This window comes from Pristis pectinata, chromosome 5 (genome assembly GCF_009764475.1).
Source record: "Pristis pectinata isolate sPriPec2 chromosome 5, sPriPec2.1.pri, whole genome shotgun sequence".
Lineage (NCBI taxonomy): Eukaryota > Metazoa > Chordata > Chondrichthyes > Rhinopristiformes > Pristidae > Pristis > Pristis pectinata.
Genome location: NC_067409.1, coordinates 73417522 through 73431730, shown reverse-complemented (window position 1 = coordinate 73431730; position 14209 = coordinate 73417522). Strand labels below are relative to the sequence as shown.

General features: G+C 40.4%; 1 protein-coding gene across 3 annotated transcripts in view; it reads right to left on the bottom strand.

Moving 5' to 3' along the window:
* Window positions 1-14209, bottom strand: part of topbp1 (DNA topoisomerase II binding protein 1) — a 65020-nt gene that overhangs the window by 17198 nt on the left and 33613 nt on the right. For all 3 annotated transcript variants that reach the window (XM_052015837.1, XM_052015838.1, XM_052015839.1), the window contains 4 exons: window positions 11929-12105; window positions 10036-10142; window positions 9814-9937; window positions 7739-7882 (listed from right to left, as the gene is read on the bottom strand). In XM_052015837.1, coding sequence (XP_051871797.1) covers window positions 7739-7882; window positions 9814-9937; window positions 10036-10142; window positions 11929-12105 — 552 coding nt within the window. The remainder of the gene's footprint in view (window positions 1-7738; window positions 7883-9813; window positions 9938-10035; window positions 10143-11928; window positions 12106-14209) is intronic.

Genomic DNA, 14209 nt, shown 5'->3' with positions numbered 1-14209 from the left:
CCCATTCTTCCTTGCAAAGGGCTTCTAGTTCTGTGAGATTCTTGGGCCATCTTGCATGCACTGCTCTTTTGAGGTCTATCCACAGATTTTCGATGATGTTTAGGTTGGGGGACTGTGAGGGCCATGGCAAAACCTTCAGCTTGTGCCTCTTGAGGTAGTCCATGGTGGATTTTGAGGTGTGTTTAGGATTGTTATCCTGTTGTAGAAGCCATCCTCTTTTCATCTTCAGCTTTTTTTTTTACAGATGGTGTGATGTTTGCTTCCAGAATTTGCTGGTATTTAATTGAATTCATTCTTCCCTCTACCAGTGAGATCTTTCCCGTGCCACTGGCTGCAACACAAGCACAAAGCATGATCGATCCACCCCCGTGCTTAACAGTTGGAGAGGTGTTCATTTCATGAAATTCTGCACCCTTTTTTCTCCAAACTTTCCTGCATCCTCACCACAAAATTCAGCATCAGAAGTTTGCAAACATCTAAACAAACCTGATGCATTTTGGAAACAAGTCCTGTGGACTGATGAAGTTAAAATAGAACTTTTTGGCCGCAATGAGCAAAGGTATGTTTGGAGAAAAAACGGTGCAGAATTTCATGAAAAGAACACCTCTCCAACTGTTAAGCATGGGGGTGGATCGACCATGCTTTGGGCTTGTGTTGCGGCCAGTGGCACGGGGAACATTTCACTGGTAGAGGGAAGAATGAATTCAATTAAATACCAGCAAATTCTGGAAGCAAACATCACACTGTCTGTAAAAAAAGCTGAAGATGAAAAGAGGATTGCTTCTACAACAGGATAACAATCCTAAACACACCTCAAAATCCACAATGGACTACCTCAAGAGGCACAAGCTGAAGGTTTTGCCATGGCCCTCAAGGTCCCCCAACGTAAACATCATTGAAAATCTATGAATAGACCTCAAAAGAGCAGTGCATGCAAGACGGCCCAAGAATCTCACAGAACTAGAAGCCTTTTGCAAGGAAGAATGGGCAAAAATCCCCCAAACAAGAACTGAAAGACTCTTAGCTGGCTACAGAAAGCGTTTACAAGCTGTGATACTTGCCAAAGGGGATGTTATTAAGTACTAACCATGCAGGGTGCCCAAACTTTTGCTTCGGGCCCTTTTCCTTTTTTGTTATTTTGAAACTGTATAAGATGGAAATAAAAAAGTAATCTTACTTAAAATATTAAAGAAATGTGTCATCTTTAACTTTATGCCTTTTGGAAATCAGGTTATCTTTTACTCGCTTAGCTATTCACAGTAACAGAAATTTTGACCAGGGGTGCCCAAACTTCTGCATGCCACTGCAGGGGACATAGCCTCAAGATTCAGGGGAATAGATTTAGGACAGACATGAAGAGAAACTGCTTTTCCCAGAGACTAGTGAATCTGTGGAATTCTCTGTCCAGGGAAGCAGTAGAGGCTACCTCATTAAATAAGTATAGATAGATTTTTGCATAGTAGGGGAATTAAGGGTTCTGGGGAAAGGCAGGTAGGTGGAGCTGAGTCCACAGGCAGATCAGCCATGATCTTAATGAATGGCGGAGCAGGCTTGACAGGCCAGATGTCCTGCTTCTACTTCTTATGTTCTTATCTGCCTTGCTAGTTGTTTGCTGAACCTGGACGTTGACTTCCAGTGATCTGTATACAAGGACACCGATGTCCCTCTGAAAATTAACTCTTTTCAATTTCTCACCATTAAAAAAAAATCACCTTTCTATTTTTCTATCGAAGTGGATGACCTCACATTTGTCCAATTTCATCTGCCATACACTTGCTTGTCTATATCCCCCTGAAGATGCTCTGGATCCTCCCCAAAATCCACACTGCTGCCAAGCTTTAGATACATTATACTTGATCCTCATTTAAATCACTGTTGTAGCTTGCGACAGTACTGTTCCCTGTGGCACTCTACTGGTCACAACCTATCAATGCAAAAATAACCCAGTTATGCCTAATTTCTGTTTTACAATCCACACCAGTCGGCTACCCTCATTACTGTGCACCCCAATTTTGTTTAATAATCTCATGTGCCATCGTTTCATTGGCCTTCTGAAAGACTGAAAACGCCATAACTATTCTGATTGTTCTAACCTCAAAACATCACAACAGATTTGTTAAACATGGTTTTCCTTTCATTGGTTCATGTTGACTGCCCAATCCTATTATTGGTTTCCAAGTGTCCCATGACTACTTCCTCGATATGGATTCTAGCATTTTCCCTATTGCTAATTCAAGCTAATTGTCCTACAGTTCCTTATTTTCTCTTTCAGTCCTTCTTTAATTCTGAGGTAGCATTTGCTACCTTCCAATCTGTGGGAATTGTCCTAGAATCTATGGAATTTTGGAAGATGATGATCAGTGCATCCATTATCTTCATAGCCAACTCCTTCAATGCCCTCGGAAGCAAGTCATCAAATCCCATAAATCTGTAAGCTCTCACTCTCTTTATCTTCTCCAATACTAATTCCACTGAACGCCTCTAGATTTGCATTTCCCAACTATTTCCAATGCCCTTTTCCATTACGAGCAGACAGGATATCCTCCAATTTCTTTGTTAATTCCTTATTCCCCAATATAATTTCTCACATTATGGTCTGTAAAAAACCCACAATATGTTTAGCTAATCTTCTCCTTTATAGATATCAACAGAAGCTCTTGTAATCTGTTTGTACATGTCTCGAAAGCCTTTGATATTCTACTTTCCCAATTCTTCAGTACGTCAATGCCTTATTGTAAAATTTCATCAATCTTTCCATTTCTAGCTATTTTTGGCAATGCTATAAACTTTTATTTAATTTTATTTTTAAATTCTTTGAATAGCTATGGCTGACTATTCTTGTTTTTTTTGCCTCAACGTTTAAAAAACTAGCCATTGCTTGTTCACTTTGATACCTTTTAATATAGCTTCCTCTACCGTAGCCAACTCACAGCTCATGCCTTTATTCTGGTTCAAGACCCTGGATTAAATTGAAATAAATATTTTTCAACCTTTATATAACATTTTATTATCCCTAAAGGACCCTTAATTACCATATCATCGATTGCCCCTTTTTCATTAAGCAATACTAAATCTAAAATAAATTTTCCTTCCTTGGTTCCTCAACATAATTATATGGAATATGCTCCATATATTCATCCTGCACAGTACTGCCCAATTGGTTCACCCATTCTATATGTAGATTAAAATTCCCCACCCTCATTTCCTGATCTATACAATGCCCTCTATTACCATTACTGCTTTGGGGGTCTGCATACAACTCCCACTATTTTCCCGCTCCTTGTTATTTCTCAACACCCACACTAATTCTTCTTGATTTTCTGAGCCAAGATCTTTTCTCTATATCCCAGTCTCTAAATATTAGTGATTCCCCACCTCCTTTTCTATATCTCAAAGTTAATTATCCTAGAATATTTAATTTCCAACCTTGATCACATTGCAACCACGCCTCTGTAATGGCTATTATTTGGAGCCCCCATTTACTTCTATTTGTGCCATTAATTCACCTATCTTCATGAACTCAGTATCACACTTCAATTTTGTCTTTGTAACATTTTCCCTGCTCTTATATACTTCTGTAATTCTTAAGTACAGTCCCTTCCTAAAGGCTCTGGTTATCATTATTCATTTTGCTATACTGAACTCTCACTTTGTCTTTTCTCTGCAACTTGCAAAATCTTCCCCACTGGAATCTATTCACCCCACCACCCCCCAATCACTAGCTTAAAGTCTTATCCACCATCCTAGTTATTCAATTTTTTAAAGAACACTGGACCCAGTGGAATTGATACATCTTTCCCCAGTACTTTCTCCATACCAAACTTTTGTATTAAATTCTCCAATCTTGCTTATTCTATGCCAATTTGCCAGTGGCTCAACTAGTAATCCAGAGATTACTACCTTTATGTTTCAGCCTTTTAATTTGGACTCTGGCTGCTCATCATCCTTTAGCTCCCACATGGAATCCCATTCCATTCCTCTCCAGCCCCAAGAAGACAGGCAACACAACCTTTAGGACTCTCACTTGCAGCTACAGAGAATAACATCCAATTTCTCGTGTTTTTTCTAATGAACTTGTAAAACGTCTCTGGATTTTCTTTGTAGGTAACATTTCTTCATATCTTCTCTTTGCTTTTATCAGTAAATTTGGCAACGACACAGAAAATTCTGCTCTGCTATTCAGTAAGATCATGACTGGTTTTCTACCTCTGTCTTGACTATACTCAGCAGCAGAGCATCCACAGACCATTTGGGTAGATAATTCACTTAGTTGGTGAAGAAATTTAATTTCTGCCCTGAAATGTTGAACCTTTATTTTGAGACTGTGACCCTGCTTCTGGACACCGCAGCCACGAATAATTTCATCCATGCATCAAACCTGTTAAGCCATGTCAGAATTTTGTACATTTTGATGAGATCACCACTCAGTCTAAACTCTAAGCCTAGTCTAATCAAACTTTTCCTCAGAGGAAAAACTCCCCCATCTCAGGAGTCAATCTGGTGAATTTTCATTGCATCCTATTATTGCATATATGACCGTCCTTAGGTTAGAACAGAACACTATGTAATGCTGCAGGTGTTGTCTCTCCAGAGCCTATAAAATTGGAGTACATGTCTTTACTTTCATACTTAAATCATCCTGCATTTAAAAGTTATTGATTTAATTTAGTTTTACAGTTAAATTCTCTTAAACTTGTGATTTTAAATTGCTGCGATATAGACAAGAAGTCTGTTAGGCAATTGGGTAACAACTAGAACTGATTAATTGAAGTCAGACAACTTATGCTGTTACCTGGGAACATAAATCTTTATTCACAGGTAAAGGCTCAGCACATTTTTAGCACAGTGTCCACAGAGTATGGTGTTTGATAAGTAAGCGATTTAGGTAAGGTTCAGGCAGCACTGAAAGAATTAAATAAATTGATTAAGTAAAAAAATTTACATCAAGAACAGCAAGATGGAAACCACCGGAATCCATGGCAACCATATTCGCCATGAGTGCCTGCAATTCAAAGAATTTTGCCTGAGTTTTTGTGTTAGGTATTCACCTTCAGAATCTGTGTGTCACTTGCAAGGCTAGCATTTATTTATTTACAATTTACTTTATAAATATATATTTTACTTTATATAAATTTACAAGATGGCCTTTTCGGGAACAGGTCTTTGGAAAATTCTCCAAGGGAGATACTTGCACCAAAGAAAGTATTATGAAAAACTACAAAGCTATTATGTTAAAAAGAGGAAGAGAGATAAATCACTAAAATAACTCTGGATTTGGCAAATGTGGGGCTGGGGAGAAGAAGAAATATATTATGTCTCAATACTATAAACCCACTGTCAAAAGTGTACAAAGCATATTTTTTAAACAGACTGAGAATGGAAAACAAGAGTGGGGAATGGAATCTCTTTATTTAATTGAAGGGGGGTGGTGCACATCCTCCTGTCTACATCAATGGTGCTGAGGTCCAGATGGTTAAGAACTTCAAGTTCCTTGATGTGAACATCACCAATAGCCTGTCCTGGTCCAACCATATATTGGTATTGGTTTATTATTGTCACTTGTACTGAGGTACAGTGAAAAGCTTGTCTTACAAACCCACCGTATAGGTCAATTCATTACACAGTGCAGTTACACTGAGTTAGTACAGAGTGCATTGATGTAGTACAGGTAAAAACAATAACAGTACAGAGTAAAGTGTCACATCTACAGAGAAAGTGCAGTGCAATAAGGTGCAAGGTCACAACAAGATAGATCGTGAGGTCACAGTCCATCTCATTGTATAAGGGAACCGTTCAATAGTCTTATCACAGTGGGGTAGAAGCTGTCCTTAAGTCTGGTGGTACGTGCCCTCAGGCTCCTGTATCTTCTACCCGATGGAAAAGGAGAGAAGAGAGAATGTCCTGGGTGGGTGGAGTCTTTGATTATGCTGGCTGCTTCACCAAGACAACGAGAGGTAAAGACCAAGGAGGGGAGGCTGGTGTCCGTGATGCACTGGGCTGTGTCCACAGCTCTCTGCAGCTTCTTGCGGTCCTGGGCAGAGCAGTTGCTGTACCAAGCCATGATACATCCAGATAGGATGCTTTCTGTGGTGCATCGGTAAAAGCTGGTGAGAGTCAAAGGGAACAAACCAAATTTCTTTAACCTCCTGAGGAAGTAGAGGCACTGGTGAGCTTTCTTGGCCGTGGCATCAACGTGATTTGACCAGGACAGGCTGTTGGTGATGTTCACTCCCAGGAACTTGAAGGTCTCAACCCTCTCGACCTCAGCACCATCGATGTAGACAGGTTCCTTTCCTGATGTCAATGACCTGCTCTTTTGTTTCATTGACATTGAGGGAAAGATTGTTGTCATGACACCATTCCACTAAGCTCTCTATCTCCTTCCTGTACTCCGACTCATCGCTGTTTGAAATACAGCCTGTAACAGTGGTATCATCTGCAAACTTGTAGATGGAGTTAGAGCAGAATCTGGCCACACAGTCACGAGTGTATAGGGAGTAGACGGCTGAGGACACAGCCTTGTGGGGCACCAGTGTTGAGAATAATCGTGCCGGAGGTATTGCTGCCTATCCTCACAGATTGTGGTCTGTTTGTTAGAAAGTCAAGGATTGAGTCCTAGGCCTTGGAGTTTGGTGACAAGCTTGCTTGGAATTATTGTATTGAAGGCAGAGCTGTAGTCAATAAACAATAGTCTAACGTATGTGTCTTTACTGTCCAGATGCTCCAGGGCTGAGTGAAGGACCAGGGAGATGGCATCCACTGTAGATCTGTTTCGCCGATAGACGAATTGCAATGGGTCCAGGTTGTCTGGTAGGCTGGAGTCGATGCGTGCCATGACCAACCTCTCAAAGCACTTCATGATGGTGGATGTCAGAGCCACTGGTCAACACACAGACACCAAGGCCAAAAAAGCTCACCAGCACCTATACTTCCTTAGGAGGCTAAAGAAATGTGGCATGTCCCTGTTGACCCTCACCAATTTTTATTGATGCATCTTAGAAAGCATCGTATCCGGATGCATCAGGACTTGGTATGGCAACTGCTCTGCCTGGGATCACAAGAAAATGCAGAGAGTTGTGGACACAGCTCAGCACATCACGGAAACCACCCTCCCCTCCATGGACTTTGTCTATACTTCTTGCTGCCTCTGTAAAGCAGCCAATATAATCAAAGACCCCACCCACCCCGAACATTCTCCCTTCTCCTCTCTCCCATCAGGCAGAAGATACAAAAGCCTGAAAGCAAGTACCACCAGGCTCAAGGACAGCTTCTATCCCGCTGTTATAAGAATATTGAACACTTCCCTAGTACGATAAGATGGACTCTTAACCTCACAATCTACCCTGCTATGACCTTGCACCTTATAGTCTGCCTGCACTGCACTTTCTCTGAATCTGTGACACTTTACTCTGCATTCTGTATTATTTTACCTTGTATTACCTCAATGCACTGTGTAATGAATTGATCTGTATGAACGTTATGCAAGACAAGTTTTTCCACCGTACAAGTGACAACAATAAACCAATTGCAATTCCAAAGTTTTGAAAGGTGACTATGTGGCCTATATCTTTCAGAATCAAGGAGGAACACTTGGCCCCTCAAGCAATAGTATGGGAGATCTGCCAGTAAACTTTGTTGGAATGTTGTCAATAGGACTGAAACACGCAAATTCTCCAAGGAAACATGGGTATCAATAAAGGTAGCACAAATTATACTATCTTATACATTCTTACCATACCTGTTCATCCCCACATCTTGCTTCAGAAGGGCATTGGCGAGAGGAGACTTTAACTTCTTGAACAGCATTCATATCCAGACTCATGTTAGGATTATACGTGTGAGGATAAAGAGATTCAGGCACCTTTTTCTGTTCATCAGCACACTGTATCAAATAATTCCAGACATAGTGCTCTAATTACAAACTGTTCATAAAATACAAAAGTGGTAACAATGAAATCATATTCCACTGTAGTTTCAATTCAATCAAAATATTGACTTCATATTTCTACAGCCACCAAATTTTTGAGGAATTTAGGATTTTGTAGAACTTGTTGATATATTCCACTTATTTTTCACTATTACAAATCTGTGCAAAACAGGCAACAAAATAGTGGGGCAAAAACAGAATATGCTGTAAAAACTCAGCAGTTCAAGCAGAAAGAGAAACAGTTTTGGGTCTGCAACCCTTCATTACAATTTCATCTGCAACCAATTGTCAGTTCCATCAAAGGGTTGCAGACCAGAAATGTTGGCCATTTTCCCTTTCCATGGATGTTTCCTGACTTGTGTTTTTCTAGCATTTTACGTTTTTGTTGCAGATTTCCAGTATGTGCAGTTTTTTTGATTTTCAACAAAACAGTGATAGACCTTGGGAATAAAAAATAAGTGCAAATATCGCACAAATCCATGAAGAAAAAGTGTCATCATTTCAGCTGAGTGATCTTTTGTTGGTGGTTAGGCCTAACTTAGCTTTAGTACTGTGTCTAGTCTGAACAACAGATTAGGAAGGAATTAAAAATCATAGACACACTGCAAAGTTAATGTGATAGAACAGTATGAGGGACCTCAATATTGTGGCTAGGCTAGAGAACCTGAAGGTGTTCTCCTTACATACGAGAAACTTAATGATATTGTCTCCAAATAATGAAGGGTTTTGTATAAATAAGTAGGATCTGGCAGAAGCATGATACAAGATATCATTAACTTAGCAATGTCATTTAGATAGAAACAATGCTGTAGGAAATAGAAAACTTGTATGGTGCTCCTTTAATTGGGATTTGATGATAATAGCAAGCACAGAAGTAGTGTTCCACTATTCCCACTTGTAAACCATTAAAAGCGACCCAAAAATGATGTCCCACAGCTTTGGAAAAACCAGCCATCACAAATGTCTGAAAGCTGGGATGCAATTCTTTTCAAGGAGCAACAGCAATACTTCATACATTATTCAATTCTAACCAATGTTACCAGATCCAAAAGCCCTAAATGGTAACAAGAGAAAATCTGGTTCTTCAATTCTCTATAATAAAAGAATGGTGAAAACTGGATTTTCAAAAGGCAGTTGGAAAGTAACTTAATGGAAAATAGTTTGAGGTATGGGTAAGGGATGATAGAGTAGGACTTATTTCTCAGCAAGGAGGCAGCTTGGTCTTGACTGGCTAACTGGTCTCCTTGTGCGCTATAACAATTCTATGATTTGTACAGCTACACTAATGAATTTTACTTTTCCTATACTTGTTGCAATTTAACACAACAAATAGAAGCAGGAGTAGACCCCTTGGCAGATGAAGTAATCATAATTTCACCTAAAAACTTCAATGGATCATGTGGCAAAATGGACAATGCACAGGATGAGCCATGGAGTTTACATTGAGAATAACAATTGTACAAAATAAGTACATTTATAACAGTTAACAGTTTAAACAGAAAACAAAGTAAACTGATCAGATGTAAGAAGGGAGACAAGAAGGAATTGTTTATAATGCACCCACAATAGCTGGAATTTAGAACAATAGTTATGGCCAAATCAACAAAAACTTTAAAAATTATAATACTTTTTTGTTTAAAGAAAGAGGACATGGGGAATGGAAAAACGAATGGGACAAAGAGAAGGACAGCAAAGTTCTCTCATTCTAGAAATATAGTTCAACATTCTAACAGTTAGATGTGTTAAAGCACTGTACATAATAGCAATTTTCAGACCATCACTGATGCAAACAAATAAATAGAAGTTCAAAGCAGAGGACACTTTTTGATGTAACTTTATGAAGAGCCCCAAAACAAACTGCATCAAAAAAGAAATTGTTTTCTTACTGCAAACAGCCAGTATTCTGAGACAATGTGAATGCCCTTTTCTTTGACTGATTTGTATTCCCGACTGGTGTCATTCTGTCTGCCCTGGTAGATGAAATGTGTTACCGTTTCATCGTAACTCCACCTAAAAACGAAAATATTAAGCATAACGTTTGCTTTGGCCTGTCCAAAGTAGGAAAAATCCAATCTAAAGAGTGGGTGCATGGAGCAATAAATCAATACCTGTAATCTGCTCCCAGAGAGGCTGCAATTGCATTCAAATCGCCCTGTCGCTTACCAAGCTTCTTACTGACACAAATCACAACATCTGCTAAGATGTTAGGTTCTTCCTGTCAAAGAAAGCAACAAAATTGCAGTGAATGTTTTTATTCATTATGTGGGTAGGTTTCATAGGAGGGAATTACAAAACATGAGAAAAAGCATTACAATCTACAGAAATCTCATTTAGTTGAGATAAGCTTTTTTTCCCAATATATAAACGTACTGCACTGACACAGAGTAGCATTACAGAATAAATAAACAAACAAACAAACATAGTTCTCCAGAAATTTTTTTAGTTTGATTGGAAACTGGAAAACGTTGATGCCAATACTTTATAATTTCTAGAGCAACAAACAATCTGCTGGAGGAACTTGGCGGATCAAGCAGCATCTGTGGGAGGAAATTGTTGACATTTCAGGTCGAAACCCTGCATCAGGACTGAGAGTGGAGAGGCGAGATGGCCAGCATAAAGAGGAGAAGGGAAGTGGCAAGAAAGGATTCCAAGGCTGGAATGAAGAAGGATGTAAGATGGTAGTGCTGGGTAGGGGAAGTGAGCAGGGGTGGAGTTGGAAGAGTGTGGCAGGTGAATGACAGATGGAGGTAGACAAAGAGAGAGAGGAAAAAGAAAAGACAAGAGATGGAGCACGGTGGGGGGAGGGGAGTATGAAGATGGGAGACAGCTGCTGAAGGGAGATAAGCAGGAACACAAAGCACTACCAGAACCAGATTCGGGTAAGTAAAGGAGGTGAGAATGGGAACCATTAGAGGAGAAGGGCGAGGTGAACGACATTTGAAACCAGATGGGAGGTGAGGGGAAACTGTGGGTGGATGGAGTGGGTGAAGGTGGACAGAGCCAGGACGGGGAAGGGGACAAAGATGGGTGAAGGGGGACTGGGAAAGGGGACAAAAGAAGGGGAGGACTGGAGGATCAGAAGGACAGGGGGAGAAGGGGAGGAGGGGTTTACCTAAAATTGGAAAACTTAATATTCATGCCATTGGGTTGTAGACTACCCAGGCAGAATATAAGGCGTTGCTCCTCCAGCTCTTTATAATTTCTATACTGAAGCAGAAGTCATTATCTAGAACAATGACTGCTAACTTATGGTGCAAAATGAAGCATCAATGTTGCTTGAAATAAGAGGATATAAGAACAAACAGGGGAGTAAGAAGAGACTGAAAGGTTCAATGGAGAAGAAAACTATCAGGCACTTGAGTAACCAGCATTTTCTGTTTTATTTCTGATTATCAACACCACAATATTTTTTGTTTTTATTTCTGATTTTTTCACCATCTGTAGTATTTTCCTGTAGTTCTGATACTGGAAATTTGGGCTTAAAGAGGCATTTGAATAAAACAAATAGAGAAGGAAATAGATGCTTACAAAGCTTAAAATTTGGTTCTATAATTATGAATATGGAAATGTTATAGAGTCATACATCATGGAAACAAGTGCTTCAGCCCATCATATCTACACAGACTATCAATCACTCATCTACACCAAATCACTTTTTTCCGTCTTACATTCCCATCAATATCACTTCCCCAATTCTCCTGCTACCCATTTACATTGGGGGTAATTTACAGTGCTAACCAGCACATACATCTTTCCCTTTTGGGAGGAAACTGAAGCAAACCACGTGATCACAGGGTGAACATGCAAACTCATGCAGACAATAGCCAAGGCCAAGATTAAACCTGGGTTCCTGGAGCTGAGAGATAGCAGCTCCAACTGCTGCAACACTGTGCCACTCCTAAAGGCTTCAATAAGAACATCCAATTTGCCTAGAAATTGAATGTCTATGAAGCAAAAGTACATTCAGCCCCAAGTGTTAAAAAATTATATTTTCATTTTACCTTAGCTGGTTCAGGCACATGAAGTTGTGGGCTAGCTGCAGATGACACTACTACATTCCGTCTACTATTAGCTAAAGCCACCTTCAGATTCCTACCAATGACTTCAGAAAGGGGAGTACTCATCTTTCTGTTCCGTCCATTTGGATTCTTTGGAGTTTCCAGAATTGCCAATGCATCCTGTATCGAAGAAAATGTAATTGATAGTACATACGTATAATTAGGAAGGATTGCAATGCAGTGAAACAGCATCAAAGGATTCAAATGACAATCAAGAGCCAAATTTATTGAGTTTACAGACATTCAGATAATACATAAGCCTGTACAGGCTTCAAAACATAAATAGAGCTATTTTAATTGAGAGTTTTGTTACTATACAACTATCAGTAGATTGCCCACTGTAACATTCTGGGACAATTTATTCAAGTTTATAGAAAAATCGTCACCGAATTCAACACTATTATGATCCATTTATAACAGGCAGAATACAACTAATGCAAGGACCTGCTGAGTAAATACTGGAGAAAAACATGATGGATGAGGAACTCAGCAGGCCAGGCAGCATCCGTGGAGAAAAGCAGGCGTCAATGTTTCAGGTCAGGACCCTTCTTCAGGACTGAAGATAAGAAAAGGGGAAGCCCAATATATAGGAGGGAAAAGCTGAGCAGTGACAGGTGGACAAAAGAGGGGAGATGGGATGGGCACAAGGTGGTGATAGGTAGGTGCAGATAAAAGATAGTAGTAGGCAAGTGCAGGGGAGGAGGGGAGAGCAGACCACCGGGGGATGGGTCAACGGTAAGGAGAGAAAGGAGAAAAAGGGAGGCTAGGAAAGGGAAGAAGAGAAGAAGCCTGGTTTGAGGTGGGTGTGTGGTTTGTGGGGAAGGGGGGGATGGGGATTACTTAAAGTGGGAGAATTCTGGAGTAAATACTGGTTTCTATGCTTCCTGCATTAAAACAGTGATTTCACTTTCAAAGCACTTAATATCTACAAATAAGAACCACTCAATTAGACTGGAGAATACGGTAACTGTAAGACATTAATTTACTCCAAGCCAGAGTTCATTTGATGTAGACGTATAAAATCCTCTGCCCAAGAGCACCATGGAAGCTCAGTTGTGGAGTATTCTCAAGATAGAGATTGATAGATTTTTAGATATTAAAGGAATTAATATGGGATTAGTGTAGCAAAGTGGCACTGTGGTAAAAGATCAGCCATCATCTTACTGAATAGTGCAGCAGGCATGAGGGATTGAATGGCCTACTCCTGCTCCTATTTCTCATGTCCTAGAGATGAGGTACAAGGACATTTTGGGTCTGGACATTGCTGTGGCAAGGCCAACAATTTTTGCCCATCCCTCAACGCCCTTGAACCAATGCAGTCCTTCTGGTGAAAGTGCCCCAAATTCTGTTGGGTAGGGAGTACCACGATTTAGACCTAGCTATGATGAATGAACAGAGATATACAAGTCAGGAAGGCATGCAATTTGCATGGTATCCTGCGGGTGGTAGTGTTTCAATGCACTTGGCTCTCCTATCCTTGGTGGTAGAGGTCACAGGCCTGGAAAGTGCTATTAGAGCAACTTGGGCGAGTAACAGCTGTGCATTTTGTAGATAATACACACAGCAGCCACTGCGCATCAGTGGTACAACTATTAACATATGGAGTGATGAATGGGGTGCTTTGTCCTATGCCCTCTGGTATCTGACATTTCCATCCTGGGAAAAAGACTCTGACTATCTACATTATCAATGCCTTTCATAATTTTATATGTTTCTTTCAGGTCACCTTAGATTAGATAAAGACTGCCACCTGTGATGGTGGCGACCTCGGGGATGTCAGACTGATCATCCACTTGGCACATCTGACTAAACATAGTTGTGAATGCTTCATATTTGTCTTTAGCACTCACAAACAGGGCCCTGCCACTGTTGGGGACATGGATGCTATTGCAGCCTACACCTCGCATTTGCTGTTTTAATTGACTACCACCATTCACTGCTAGATCAGGAAAGACTGCAGAGTATTGATTTGGCACATTGGCTGTGAATTGTTTTACTTATGTTTACTGCAGGTAGTCTAGCATGCAGGTAGTCCTGTGTTGCAGTTTTACCAAGTTGGCACTTCATTTTCCGGTATGCCTGCTGCTACTCCTGGGGTGCCATTCTGAAATGAACCAGGGTTGATCTCCTGGCTTAATAGCAAGGTAGAGTCATGGATGTGCCAGGCCATGTGGTGGTGCACACTTCTGTTGCTGCTGGTGGCCACAGTGCCTCACAGGTACCC